This window comes from Orycteropus afer, unplaced genomic scaffold (assembly GCF_000298275.1).
Source record: "Orycteropus afer afer isolate SDZICR_OR568_19922 unplaced genomic scaffold, OryAfe1.0 scaffold00147, whole genome shotgun sequence".
NCBI classification, from domain to species: Eukaryota; Metazoa; Chordata; class Mammalia; order Tubulidentata; family Orycteropodidae; genus Orycteropus; species Orycteropus afer.
Genome location: NW_006921734.1, coordinates 7,080,148 through 7,094,631, shown reverse-complemented (window position 1 = coordinate 7,094,631; position 14,484 = coordinate 7,080,148). Strand labels below are relative to the sequence as shown.

Sequence of the window (14,484 nt, the reverse complement as noted above, 5' to 3'; positions counted from 1 at the left end):
TAAGCAAGTAATGAAATAATGATCATTGAGGTGAAAAAGAAGGCTTACTCTCCTGTGGTTCTATTATGATGGGTTCACTATCCTGAGACAGAATGTGTAAGAAGTGAATCAGCCTCTGAAAACAGAGGAATATTCCAAACATATCTTCATTGAGATCAAGCTTAGTGAATACAATGATGGCACACAGCGTTACTGCTTATTATTGAGAAAATTATAAACAGGAAATGATGTAACGGATATGTAAATTGAATTTATTTGCCCTTAATGTTCAGAAAATGGATCAAACAAATGTAAGTTTGTTTCAACTTTATCTACAGTTAAGCCATTTATTGCCTCTTCCAACCCTAGTAAATCTATGAGCATTGAGATTAAATGCATAATATCGTGGTCCACTGAAGAAAAAGAAGAAGTCTATAAAAAAAAAAGAGAGAGAATTTGTTGAATTAGCTTTAAAGATTTAGACATTTTCAATGATAAATCCCAACTATCCCAATATAGCATTTAATTGAAAGCATTATTTAAAAAATAAAAACTTAAACAAAGTTATTATTATTATTTTTGTACTTACCATGCTGTTGGAAAACTGCATCAACCCTTTCTATTCCTTGAAAGGTATTTGCTATGCTTTTGGGATAACCTGGTTCCATGAATTGTCCTTGGTTATCATATCTGAGGAAAAAGTGTTACATAAAAATGTTTTAAGATAAATATGGTATATAGGTACTACTCACTGCCATAGAGTCGGATCTGACTCACCGTGACCCTCCTTGGGTTTCTGAGGTGGTGGTGTTGTTGTTGTTAAGTGCCGTTGAGTCGTTTCCGACTCATAGCGACCCCATGCACAGCAGGACGAAACACTGCCCGATCCCGCGCCAGCCCCACAATTCCTGCTATACTTGAGCCCATCATCGCAGCCACTGTGTCCATCTACCTCTTTGAAGGCCTCCCCCTCTTTCGTCGACCCTCCACCCTACCAAGCATGACATCCTTCTCCAGGGATTCTGAGGTGTATCACTATGGAAATAGATTGCCTAACCTTCCTTCTGAGGAGTGGCTGGGTGTGAACTCCCAGCCTTCTGATTAGCAGTCAAATGCCTTAGGCACTACACTGCCAGAGCTCCCAATACGGTATATAATGATTGTATATACTTTACAAAGTGCTTTCACATATATTTTTTCAGTCAGTCCTCAGAATGCCCTATTTACTGGAATTAACAATGGTTAACTTCTTTACCTATGGGTAAAAGATATGGGTATTATTAATACTAAAACAGACTTCTGAGTGCTAATGCAGTTTTTTTTCCCAAAAAACCTAAGAGCTTATACTTACTAAGAGTTATACTTGGTACAACTATGTGTGTGTATTAATAAACATAAATAAATCCAATTTGGGCACCAAACTCTGTAGGCTATTTGCATAAGGTTTGGGTGCATCAGAATTTAACTCAGGAAGCAAACTCAGCCTAATGCTTTCTTTGCATCCGACCCTAGTGTTTTGTTAAGGTTTGCTCTGTTCCATGATATAGAATCCTCAATACCATTAAGCAGTTACTTTAGTTCATGAAAAGGAAATTTTCAAAAGCCAAAGCACCAATCATATTATGAAAAAGAATTTATTTTGACTAAACTTTATCAAAGGGGAACCTAGAGTTTTTAAATCTTCAGGTTCCTTAATTTTTATCATCTTTAGTAGTTTGTAGGGTAAAGAAAAGCAGATTTCAACATCTAATTGAAAAATAAAAATGAAAACATGTTACTTTACCGCCAGAATTGATTGTTCACAAAGAAGTATGTTTTTCCCCTGTAGGAAACAGCTGCATCAATGGCTTGGACACTGCAGGGGAAGCCATAGTTTGATATATTCTTGGGATAACCTTGCTGAATATCATAGCCACTCAGAGCCCAATATTGGTTGCCTGCCAATGATTCAAGTTATATGTTAGATAAGTTCTTCCATTTATGCAAAATAATGCACACCACTTGTATAAATATAGCATAGAAATGAAAATATATCATAGAAAAAATAGTCTTTAATAGCTGAAGATGGTAAAGTTAAGTTCATGGGACTTTGTGATTTGCCTATCAGTTTCCCAGTACCTTTTTAAAAAATTCAAACTTCTTAGCCTGATAATAAGCAGCACCAGGTAAGGAAGACAGGACCACAACCAAGTCCTGTTCCCTCCTTTAGGCAGAACTAAAAGTAAGTTGAAAACGTTAGGAAATTACCTTTAAATAAGAAAACTAGGTCCTTATCAAGATCCTCATAAGCAGCCTGTATTCCATTTGGCAGGGATGGCCAGAATAGAGAAATAAAGTCTTGTTGGACGCTTCGTAGCTGAGGATGCCTTCTCCAGAAGTACCTAAAGAAACACAAGGGAGAAAAAAATTACACATACAAACCCCCATACCATTTAAATGAGCAGCTTCTGTGAGTCTCAGGCTACTAATAGGTTAGTACTGACACTTCAGAAGGCTGCTGGGAGAATATAACATGATAAGGGATGCAAAGTTCCTAGCATAGTGGCCAACATGTTGCCAGGCTTATGGTGGTATTATCCCTCTGGTGAATGCTTTACAGTTTCAGAGAAGTTCACAGGAATGGTCCCATTTTATTACACTTTGCATTGTCCTCTCCTCACACAATGACAAATCTTAATTTGTTAGTTTCATGGATTGTTATTCCCAGAAAATGATGGGCTATATACCCATCAACAGTAAATAATAGCAAATACACTCAATCTCTGATTACAAAAATAAAAATAAAAACACAACAAAAAACAAGAGGAAAAAAAACAAAAACAAGCAAACACAAAGAAAGCACCAAACTAGTTGCCCTGGAATTAATTCCAACTCTTGGAAACCCCATGTGTTGCAGAGTAGAACTGTGTTTCATAGGATTTCAAGACTGTGATTTTCTGGAAGCAGATTGCCAGGCCTTTCTTTCCAGGCACCCCGGGTGGGTTTGAAGCAAACTTTCAATTAGGCATCAAGTGCTTAACTGTTTCCACCACCCAGGGGGTCAGTCTTTGATTACGCAATCCCAAGATAGACAATGGCAAAGTGAAAAATCCAGTCAGTTAGATGAGTGGCCCCATAGTCAGTTAGTAAAGTGGTAGTCCATTTACTGGACTGATTTTGGATAGAGTTAAATGATGTTTTGGTGTCAGGTAAACCCAGCTGTTGAGTTCCCAAACAAATACAGTCCATATCTGTTTACATCACCAGAAACATCTGAATTCTTGTCAAAATTTTAGATTCTTTGTTTTCCTTTGTTTTTTGAGTTACTCAGAAAACACCAAAAATTCCAATGACATTAATACGAATATTTCCTTTTCCCAAAAAGAGAAGTTGGAAAATATATGACTTAATTAGAATTCAGTTTTAAGTTACTCCAGTAAGACAAGTCAAAAGAAGGAATAATTTAATCTTATACATGTCTTTAAAGAAAAATATTTCTCCTCGGAGTGTGGTGATAGCATCAAATGTTAATCTGGGGTCACAGGCCGTGGGGGTGCTTGGTCCAGTGGGCTGGATAGGGTTGCTTGAATGTCCTGTTAAAAAAAAGTGAGGGTGGTGATAAGCAAAGTTCATCAGACACTTGTTCATCAGACACTTGTTCATCAGACACTTTTTGGAGAGATGAAGGATTTCACATGAAGAGAAATGCTACTAGATTATCCTAAGAGGCATTAAAATAACTTTAGGCCTTTCTATCTTAAAGTTATTTTATTTTATTTTAATAAGAAAAATGATGGTCTTCAGAGCCAGGTTAATGTGTGATGTAAAGAATTTTGAATTGTAATCACTTCCTTTTTTTTTTTTTTAATTCTATTCCCTTGCTCCCCACTGCGCAACTCTCCCTCCCCTCCTTGGTGCTTTTTTCTCCTATTTTGGTCACACTGTACCCACTTACCTCTTCCCTGTCAAAACCCACTACCAGGAAAGATCTGGTTCTCAGTCTTTTATGCTACAATGTAAATCTAAATTGAGTTTTCATAATATCTTTTTTATAACTATTTTTGTTTTAAGCCATTTTCTCATTATAGAATTAAAGGCTATGTTACTAGGTACAAAACACACTGATAGTGAGTCAGATCTGACTCACAGAGACCTCTCCTTGGGTTTCTGAGGTGGTATCACTACGGAAGTAGATTGCTGAACCTTCCTTCTGAGGAATGGCTGGTGGGTTTGAACTACCAGGCTTTCAGTTAGCAGTCTAATGCCTTAGGCACTACACCACCAGAGCTAGGTAAGAGGATTTAAAACATTGGTGAGCCAAAGAAGGATATTTGGGGGTGAGGATGGAGAAAAGAGTTGAGGAGTTGAGACAATTACAGTAGAGCTTCTCATCCTTAGAAAAGAGAGAGGAGAGTGCTTTCCCCAACTTCACTCCACTCCACACTGTTTCATGGAGCACTCAACTGAAAGGTTGGCAGTTCAAACCCACCCAGTGGCTCCATGGGAGAAAGACTTGGTGATCTACTCCTGTAAAGATCACAGCCTAGAAAATGCTATAGGGCATTCCTACTCTGTCACACAGTGGCACTATGAATTGAAAATTTACTTCATGGCACCTAAACAAACAACAAAAACCTTCTTGATGTCTTATTCTTCCTTACAGCTGCTAGAGGATAGGAAGATAAGAGGGTAGATAGATAACAATGGTTTTCTCAGGCAGTATTTTTTATGATAAGGTAAAAACCTGGATATCCCTCCCTGAGAAGTATCAGTTATGCCTTTTTGAAAAAATATTCTTTTTTTCCCCCATATTCTACTTCTGTTCCCCTCCTTCTCCATAGATAACAATTTTAATATGTATACCACTTTGTTAGTATGTATTCTTGAAAACACCTTGCTTTGTCTAAATAAGTTTTTAATTTATGTAGATTTGTATATTGTGTGATACAATTTATATATTGTATGATGTGTATTATTCTGTTTCTTTTTCACCAAGCACAATATTTGAAAATCCATCTATGCTGTCACCATATGGGCATAGAATTCAGTGCCTCTGACTGCTATACGATACTCCATGGTGTGCACCCACCACATTTTGCCTCACATTCTCCTCATGATATGCCCTCAATTTCCCTCTAACTTCTATTATCACAAAGGATGTGATGCAGTGAACATCCTTAGCATACCTTATATACGTACTCTTGTGGGTCTGTTTGAGACTTTTGGGAGGGAAATATATTGAGGAGTAGGATTGCTGTCTTAAAAGGGACATCTATGTCTTTTTAAAAATCTATAAAATTTGGAAAACAAGAAGGAGTAGGAAAACTACTTCTTGAGACAACTATTGGGAATGGTTGTGGTGCATTTCTTCCTATTCCTTTCCTTAAGACAGCAATGGAGGCTCAGTTCCTCATCCTCAGGCCTCCTTTGCTAATGCTGTTCTCACTACTGTCGAGTTGATTTTGACTCATAGTGACCTCTCTTGGGGTCTCCAAGGTGGATCTCTACAGGAGTAGATTGCCCAATCTTCCTTCTGAGGAGTGGCTGGTGGGTTTGAACTGCCAGTCTTCTGGTTAGCAGTCAAATGCCTTAGGTACTACTCCACCAGAGCTCCCAATGCTATGTTAGCCACAGGTAATTTTCAGAGGTCAATTTGAGCTTTCCCAAAGGAGAGAATCTGAGAGGAGTGCAAAGAAGAGATGTTCAAGTGCAAAGGACCTAGTCCCAGCTCCCACTGAGTATTATAGTGTTCTTCAGGTGACCTTACCATAGATGGCCTGGATGCCATTGATGTCATCTTGAGGGAGCAAGTATGTGCTGGGCTCTCTGAAAGCATACGTGGGATACATCAAGGCACCAGGATCAGAGGAGTGGGAGAGCCCCAATGAATGGCCAAATTCATGAGCAGCAACAAGAAACAAGTTGTAATCTGAAATACAAGCATGTGTTGTGAATGGCTCTAAGGGTGGTAGAAATACGATCTCAAAGAAAGCAGCTTCCAAGCCAAAACTGCCTGGAGAAGCAGCCTCCCCACCCATCTTTTTCACATTCCCTTTAGATAACAAGAAGAAATGGAGATTCATAGGAATCAAGCTAGGAGTCATAGGTTGGAATTAGGTAAATGTGAGCTTGTCATCAAATCTTAGAACGAAGAAAAGCTGCAATTTTTCCAATTCCCACAATTTATGGATTTGGACCTGAGGTTTAGAGAAATGATGATCACGTGACTGTGTCATGATAAAGCCATGAGAGGTCTCACACGTGGCTCTCTAAACCCTACTCTTCTTGTGCTCCAACACCTAGCCCTCTTTAGTTTCCTGGGCTCACAGTCTCATTAGTAAAGGCTCAATAAATAGGTAGTTAGGAAATAAATCTAGGCAGCAGAGGAGTCTTGGATGCTAGGCCAACTCATGTTGTCTTCCTAATCACTCACAGTTTTGCACTGGCTCTTCCCTATTCCTGAGTTCCCCAACCAACTCTAGGAATGCTCCACTGGGAAGAGAGAAATGTCTTGTCACTCCCTTTCTCATCTTTTAGTATCTCCTAGAATAGTGCCTTTCATGACTGGCTTTTGGGGCCTTACTCACCTGGCTCCAACGATGTTAGAGGGCTTGAATTCATTGGTTCTCTGATGTGAATCCTCCACTCCAACTTTCCAACAAACACCCTGCATTATGCTACATGCCCTTCTTAATCAATAATAGTTATAGAGTGCTTACCATTTGCTAGACAAATATTATTACCAATATTTTACAGTAAAGGAACTGAGACCTTTGGATTTTGAGTGTCTTCTTCTTGGTCTTATGGCTTGTAAGTGCTGTAAGATCTTGGTGCTAAGATCCAATATAGTTTAAAAACCCATGCTCTTACCACAACATTCAATTTCCTGTTGATAATTAGACTAGTAAAATTCTACCCATGCTCCAAGACTTGCTAACTTGGTCATCACATCCTTCCATTAACACATTCATGGGTGTTCAAACATCTTGGAGTGCTTTGAGGACCACACAGCAGGCTGTGGAGGATTTGTCATGGTTCTCTGCTCTCTGGAATTGCATAGTCTAGAAGGGGAGATACATATGCAAGCAATTTGAATTGCACAGAATAATGAGGAGAGAGCAGTTAGAGAAGTGGAAGAAAAAGGCTGTTGAGGTTCTGTGGAGAAAGTACCCATTTCCAGATGACAGATAAGACAAGAGGTGGCATTTGACATAGCATGGAAACATGAGAAAGAGTTTGAAAGATGGGCTTTGGCATATGGAGAAGGGCATTTCAGGAGGAGGAAGAAATGTGAACAAGCTTAGAGGAGTTGAAAAGCACAAGATGTGATCTAGGAACAGGGAATAGAGCAATGTTGGTTGGTGCATATGGAATATGAAGACAAGCCAAGAAAAAATTAGGGCTGAAATGTACCAAGAGCCTTCAAAGCCAAGTGAAGTTTTTAGACCTTGTTTGGTACAGAATACGTGAACACTGAAAATTTTAAGCAGGAGGATAATATGTTCCAATGTTAGTTTTCCAGTGACAAGTCTTGGTGCAGCTAGGAAAAATTAGAGGCAGCAGCAGAACTTGGAGGTGAAGAATCTAGTTAAGAAACTGGGTGATTTAAGTTAGGTAAGAGATAATGACCACCTGAACTCGTGGGGAGAACAATAGGAATACAAAGTAGTAGAGCCATTGTTATATGTCTTTGGGTATACACAGCTCCTAGGACAGAGACTTGGGCATAATAAACAAAATACATGTTGAGAAAATGTAAAAGGAAGAGGTAAAGCAAAGATAGAAAGTGCCTCTCTTGTTATTATCTAAAAGCTACTCTGTGGTGTATTGTTGTGTGGCCTTGTAAAGTGCCATAAGGTATAAATATACCTGTGACTAGCCTCTTTTCTCAGCCTACAGGTACCCAGCCCTTCTTATTTTGAGCTTTCCGCTGAAAAGAGTGGTTTGCTATATGGGGACATACCACTGAAAAAAAGCTTTGTGAAAATGATAACTAGATGAATAAGAAGGTGAGTGCTCTTTTCTAAATAGGGTAATTTTCACAAATGTTGTTGTTGTTATGTGCCATTGAGTCGGACCTGACTCATAGTGACCCCTTCTTGGGTTTCTGAGGCAGTATCACTACGGAAGTAGATTGACCCATCTTCCTTCCGTGGAGTGGCTGGTGGGTTTGAACCGCCAGCCTTCTGGTTAGCAGTCAAGTGCTAAGACCCAGTTATTTCTGGATTTCCAAAAAAAATAGAGGCCTTTTCTAAAAATCATTAAATTTCAAAATAGTAAGAGAAAGGCATACTTTAAAGTGGAGGTCAGCAAACTTTTTCTGTAAATGGAGAGATAAAATTTTTTTTAGAGTTTGTGAGCCATGTAGTTTCTGCCACAGCTATTCAACTCTGCCATTGTAGATGGAAAACAGCCATAATAATATGTAAATAAATGAGTGTGGACCTGTTGCAATAAAACTTTATCTAGAAAAACATGGTTCCAGCTTGGATTTGACTCTGGTTTGTAGTTTTCTGAGCCTTGCCCTAGAAAATACAGTCATTAAGTAGCCTCAGGATTTTTTTTTTAACTTAATATTCTAAGGCAGCAAAAATTTTAAATGGTCAGTTTGAGTAAGTTTGAAATATTACAATAACTTGGATGTGAACATTAATTCTCATGTGGAGATTCTTTACTCAAAAGCTATATGTGGACATAGTCTTGGTTAACTTACTTCTGGAGGTGTTAGTCCATGTTTCTTCTGCATCAAAATGAGCATCTCCTCCAATACCGTAGCCTGGTTGAAAGGCATGAGCAAGGATTCCATTGGGTCCATCAAATGGAGAATTGTCACCATGATCTCAAATAAAAACAATTTACATTAGATCCATGCTAAGTCTCAGATTAGTCATGGGAAATAAAATTGAGAATGATTGCTTGGGCTTACCTTTTATGAAAAAACCAATCTCAATGTCTGCTTTTCCCTTTAAGATCCTGGTGAAGTTCAAGGGTGTTGGATCACTCCAGATTTCAAAGGCTCTCTTAATAGCTGTTTCCACATCATCCTTTCTCAAATTAAAAGGATAATTTCTAATCCTTCAAAGAGAGAAGATATATGAAGAGTTCATTATTGCCTAGAAGAATAAGCTCTCAACAGATTGAGTTGTACTATCTTGGAGTGAGTTGCTTATGTGATATATTACTACTGGGGATGATATAAAAAGGGGGTTCTTGAGGACAGATCTGGGTTCATGTCTGGATTTTGACCCTTATCAACTCCAGGTTTTGGACAAATTACTTTATGTCTTTAATTCTCAACATCCTTAGTCATAAAATGAAGATAATAAAATAGTATCCTTCTCATAGGGTGCTCTGTAGATTAAATGCATGCAAAAAGCATTAAGTTCACTATTTGGAATATAATAGTATTCAAAAAATATTGAAAAGTCCATAAATCAGGTACTAGAAAGAGTACAGAATGAAGAGTGAAATGAGACTTTTGCCAAAATACTGATTTATCATTTGGAGGCAGAACATAGTTTGAATGATGGATTAGATTACATTAGATTACATTATGGGAAGTGATTGCACACATTGATTCAATGTAAAGTAATCACATTTTATTACCTTACATTATGGAAGGTAGTCTGCTCTACCCAAGGCCAATTGATTTAACCACATGTCACTGCACCATGACAGCAACTAGACTATTGGCTGAATACTAGAGTATTTGGCTGAACAACTGGGAACAAAAACTTAGTCAAGTTGATACATAAAATTAACTATCACAGGCTGTTATTATTATTATATCAGGATATATCAACAACTTTGATCTAGATTCTTTCCAGTAATACTTAAATGTTTTTAGGGTCTTGAAGTGAATGCTTGAAGAGACAGCCTCACCTTAACATGGTTTTCTTTAAATTTTTGGCAGAGGAAGGCAAAAATGGTAGGCTTTGCAGTTGAAGGAATCCATGGGCTCCCTACCTTTTCATTCTCATATTTATTCACTAAGGTCTAAACTCCACAAGGGCAGGGATGTATGTCTGTTGGTCCCTGGTGTATCTCAAGTCCTAGTATAGTGTCTGACACATCCTAAGCTCAATGAATACTGAATTCTGAAACTCAAGAAACGTCACCTGTAGGTCAGGTTCATGTTTTCCCACTTGGGATTTCCTGGAGTTAACATAAAATCACTACCATCAGGTACTCCACAGCGAGGCTTTTCCATTGTCTTCAAGGTTTCATCATCTGGCTTCCCTGTCACGTTCAACCCAAAGAACCGCTGCATTTCTTTAAGCTTTTCGACAATCACACTAGTGCTGTTCTTCCTTTCAGACTGATGAATCTTGGGCAAATGGTAGAACTTTTCTAGGTAATTCTGGACAAAGACAAACACAAGGGTGACATTACTTTTAGTTCTCTGAGTATTTTACATTCCTTTCTAAATTGCTCCAGGGATTAAACTGTGACTAATAACCTAAAAGGGTTGCTATGAGTCAGAATTGACTAAGTGGCAGTGTGTTTGGTTTTTATGGTTTAATATCCTGACATAGCCACAAAAACAAAAAAACCCACAAATTTGTAGGTTAATTTTGAAAGAAAATAGTCCCTACTAGATAGAACAGCCCTTCCATTTAGTACTCTAGTTAATGTTTAAGCATAAAAATAGGGGTCTCCTGTAGGAGACAATTGCTACATACAAAATGCCACAGGCAGTAATGACTGCCTTATTTTTATAAAAAAAAAAAAAAAAAAAGTAAGAATCAGCATTTACTGAGTTCTCTTGAAGTATTAGTTACATCATGAAATTGCCTCTTTCACTCTTCACACCTATGCCCAAGAAAACCAAACTAGCTGCTGTTAATTCTGACTCATGTGGCCTCGTGTAGAACTGTGCTCCATAGAGTTTGTCAAAGACTGTGATCTTTCAGAAGTAGATTGTCATGCCTTTCTTCCAAGTTGCCTCTTGCTGAACTCAAACCTCTAACCTTTCAGTTAACAGCCAAGTGCACTAACCATTTGGAACACTCAAGGATTCCAAACACTACTATAGAATAGATTCAATCATCCTCATGAAGAAATGAAGGCTCAAAGAGGTAAGGAACTTGTCAAGGTAACAATTAAGGTGGTAACTTGTCATGTTGCATCTCAAATGAGAATTTACAATTTCAGAAGAAGAATTTCAAATATATTTTTGGGCAACATAGGCTTCACTAATATAAGCATTTTGTCCACCAAGGTAACTCTTTATAAGGAGTCTACATTCATTTGGAACTAAGTGTTCTGAAAGGTGTTAACAAGGCAATCATATGAGTTCCTTATCTCACCTTCTGCAGCCTGTGAACATTTGGTCTTTTGTAAGTGATACAAAACAGAACACAGGCTTGAAATCAGACAGGTTTGGGTTCAAACCTTGGCTTTGCCACCAATAAACTGTGAGACTTTGGACATGTCAGTTAACTGATTTAAGGGTCATATTCCTCTTGTCTAGAGTAGAAATAATAATACCCATCTCACAGAGTCATTGTGAGAATTAAATAAGATAATGTTTGTGCAACACTTAGCACATTGTCTTGCATGCGCTCAATTAGCTCAGTGAATTAGCCCAGTTACCATTGTAAGAGGTACCAAGAAATTAGCAACAAGAAAAATGCTTTCCTAAAAGTGAAATGCTAAGGAAATTACATGTGCAAATATGTTACAAAGTTTCCTTATGTTTTTTAAAATTTGGCCTATCTTTTATACTGTGAAATAACAGAAAAAGTTTTTGGCACTGTGTATATAGCGCTTCCAAGAATTTATAAACAACCTCATAGTCTGGTGCAGGTATATCACTATCAACGGATTCCTGCTTTGTTCTCATCTTCCACTTAATGCTCTCTTCTACATCTAGGATTTTTGGCTGCAAAGGAAAGTCTATATGGAATGCATCAGGCATGTAGTAATTACATTGCAGATATTATGGAAGGGAAAATCTTAGGTAATCCAGAAAGAAAGAAAATCATTTAGTTTTATAATGAAAGCCATTCCTTCTAAAAGTGTTTCCCACTTTGGAAAGCAGTTTGGAAGCATTATTTTCCGAGACTTTGGAGAGCCAGCATACATCCATACCCCGACTTTTAGAGTGCCCAGTCCTTGCCAGATTGAAACCCTCCAGATTACTGAATCATGTTGTACAGCCTCAAGCAAATCACCCAGATAATTTATTTCAGACTGTTTTAACTACGAAGAGAAAACTCACCCTGTTTCCTGTAATTGTCACATCAACTGCTCAACCCATGGGATAACTGATAATTAATTTACCTGAACAAATTTTGTATTTTTCTCTTCAAGGGATTCAGCAGGTACAGGGAAGGCTGTGGAGAGCTGAGTATGGAGTAAAAGCAGCAGTGGTAATGTCTTAAGACTTAACATGGCCTTTTCTTCAAACACTACCTCTGCTGGCCTTCCTCTCTGCTCCTCTGGTTAGGGTTCTCCTTTGGTGGCTGGCTACCTGGAGTCTCACAGCATTGTGTGTCACTCACTGCTCTTTTTTGGTCCCTTAAAAAGCCATGTCTTAAACAATTGCTGCATCAGGAGTATGAAGCAATATAGGTCATTTACCCCCTGACAATTTTGCAATTTTATGATATGATTTAGTACCCCAAAATGGGTGGAGGGAAACTGTCAGCAGAAAAAAAATAAAATTTGCTACACTTTGCATTTGGAATTTTTACTTAGACATTTTGTTTGGCAAAATCTTATGGTAAAGAAAAGGAATGCACAATAGTTAATTGCAAGGACAAACAGCTGTTTTCTGGTTATGTAAGACATTGAGGTTAATTCATTTATCCAGGGGAATATCGTTAGCTCAATGGTAGGTATCATGACACTAAGGAACCCAACTGGAGCATCCTTATACTTGCCTACTGTAACTTTAATTGAAGACATTGTATGGCTGGGGGTTGTTGCAAAATGAGGTTCATATCGGGGTTTGGAACTAGCTTTTGGAGGATGTGGTTTTGGCCTCAATGTATTAGAGAAGCCTCAATCTGTAAACCGGATATTTCATGAGAAAGGCTAAAAGAGCAAGAACTGGTGATGATAATAAATATTTGTTGATTATCATTGCATATGAACCAACTTGTTATACATACATATATATTCCATCCTTACCTAGCCCTGGAAGGGAGATGTTATTATGATCTCATTTTACAAATTAAATAAAATCCAGAGAGATTAGATGACTTGTCCTAATCACATGCTTAGTTTGTGAGGAGCTGGAATTTATTTCAATCCTAGGTGGTCAGTTTAGAGAGATGGATCTGGGTGCTGCTACATCAGATTTACCTTATCGCCCTTTGGGCCCCAAGCTGGCCCATAATGGACCTCAAGGCCTGCACTAACAGGATGTCTTGGTTTAAGTTCATGAAGCAGGAGACAAGGGAGAGGGAGAATGAAATGCTTGATATATTCTCAAAGAAATAAGACACTGAGAGGGCATTTTGCAACAGTGTGACTACACAGGGAACTATACCCGTCAGGGGCTCATGGACATGCTTTTCAAATCATGTCTGCTGGTCCCACTTCTTCTGACTCTTTTGGTAGCTCATGTCAACAAACATAGGCATCAAGTACATATTTGTACATATACTCTGCAAAGGTATTTCTGTGTATAAATGCATATGTCTACATGTATGATATATACATTGTTAATATGTAAATAAATAGTGTTTGGTTGAGATACTATGAGGAGTTCAGTTTGTTTCTGATGCCTATTAAGAGTTTCATAAACAATCTGGAGAAGCGTCTTAGAATAGAATACATATGGACAGCAGAGTAAAATTCATCATGTAGATTGCTGCATGCATTGAACAAATATTCCCTGCCACTTACTATATATAGGTACTAGATTACTGGGGTAAATTATATGAACAATTATGATATGCGGCACAGAGTGCTAAGTGCCAAGAAAGAGCAATGGTGGCAGGAAAGCAATTAAGGATGCCTTTAGGAGGGAGGAAGAAATTGAACTTTACCTTGAAGGAGAGGAAGAATGTGAACATGCAGACATGGCAATCAAGTTCTTGGACAAATGAAGTCACTTTTCTCCAAAGCTGTTCAAGGTTTTCTGAGGTCATGATCATATTCATGGGCACATAGCTTAATCATGATATGGCTTCCTTCACATTGAGATTTCATGAAAATATCCCTTTTACTGAATAGGAATGCCTTAGCATTTTCCCAGCTTATGTTTAGTTATTTGGCTTGCTTAGAAGATATGCTGCTGTTGTTGTAAGCTGCTGTTGAGTTGGCCCTCAACTCATGCTGAGCCCATGCACAACAGAATGAAATGCTGCCCGGTTCTGTACCATCTCCATGACTAGCTACAAAGCAGATACTGTGATCTATAGGGTTTCATTGGCTGATTTTTAGAAGTAGATCGCCAAGTCTTTCTTCCTAGTCTGTCTAAGTCTGGAAGCTCTGTTGAAACGCATTCAGCATCACAGCAAGACACAAGCCTCCACCCACCACCTCCAGTGGTGGCTGCACATGAATTCAACC

General features: G+C 38.3%; 1 protein-coding gene across 1 annotated transcript; it reads right to left on the bottom strand.

Annotated features, from left to right (window-relative positions):
- Window positions 1–307: 307 nt before the first annotated feature.
- Window positions 308–12,354, bottom strand: MMP8 (matrix metallopeptidase 8). Its single transcript, XM_007946009.1, has 10 exons — window positions 12,244–12,354; window positions 10,077–10,318; window positions 8,885–9,033; window positions 8,672–8,797; window positions 5,726–5,887; window positions 3,434–3,551; window positions 2,227–2,360; window positions 1,763–1,916; window positions 569–669; window positions 308–411 (listed from the first exon to the last, which is right to left on the bottom strand). Exons 1-10 carry the CDS (start codon window positions 12,352–12,354, stop codon window positions 308–310), a joined length of 1,401 nt encoding a protein of 466 aa, XP_007944200.1.
- Window positions 12,355–14,484: the final 2,130 nt, after the last annotated feature.

Bases quoted from the DNA above. Each gene is read 5' to 3' on its own strand.
- MMP8 (XM_007946009.1), bottom strand. From the start codon at position 12,354: ATGTTAAGTCTTAAGACATTACCACTGCTGCTTTTACTCCATACTCAG. The intron at 9,034-10,076 runs GTGACGTTTCTT...CTCTCTTTGAAG, and splicing joins AACATGAACCTGACCTACAG to GATTAGAAATTATCCTTTTA. The intron at 412-568 runs GTAAGTACAAAA...TTTTTTTTATAG, and splicing joins TGCAGTTTTCCAACAGCATG to ACTTCTTCTTTTTCTTCAGT.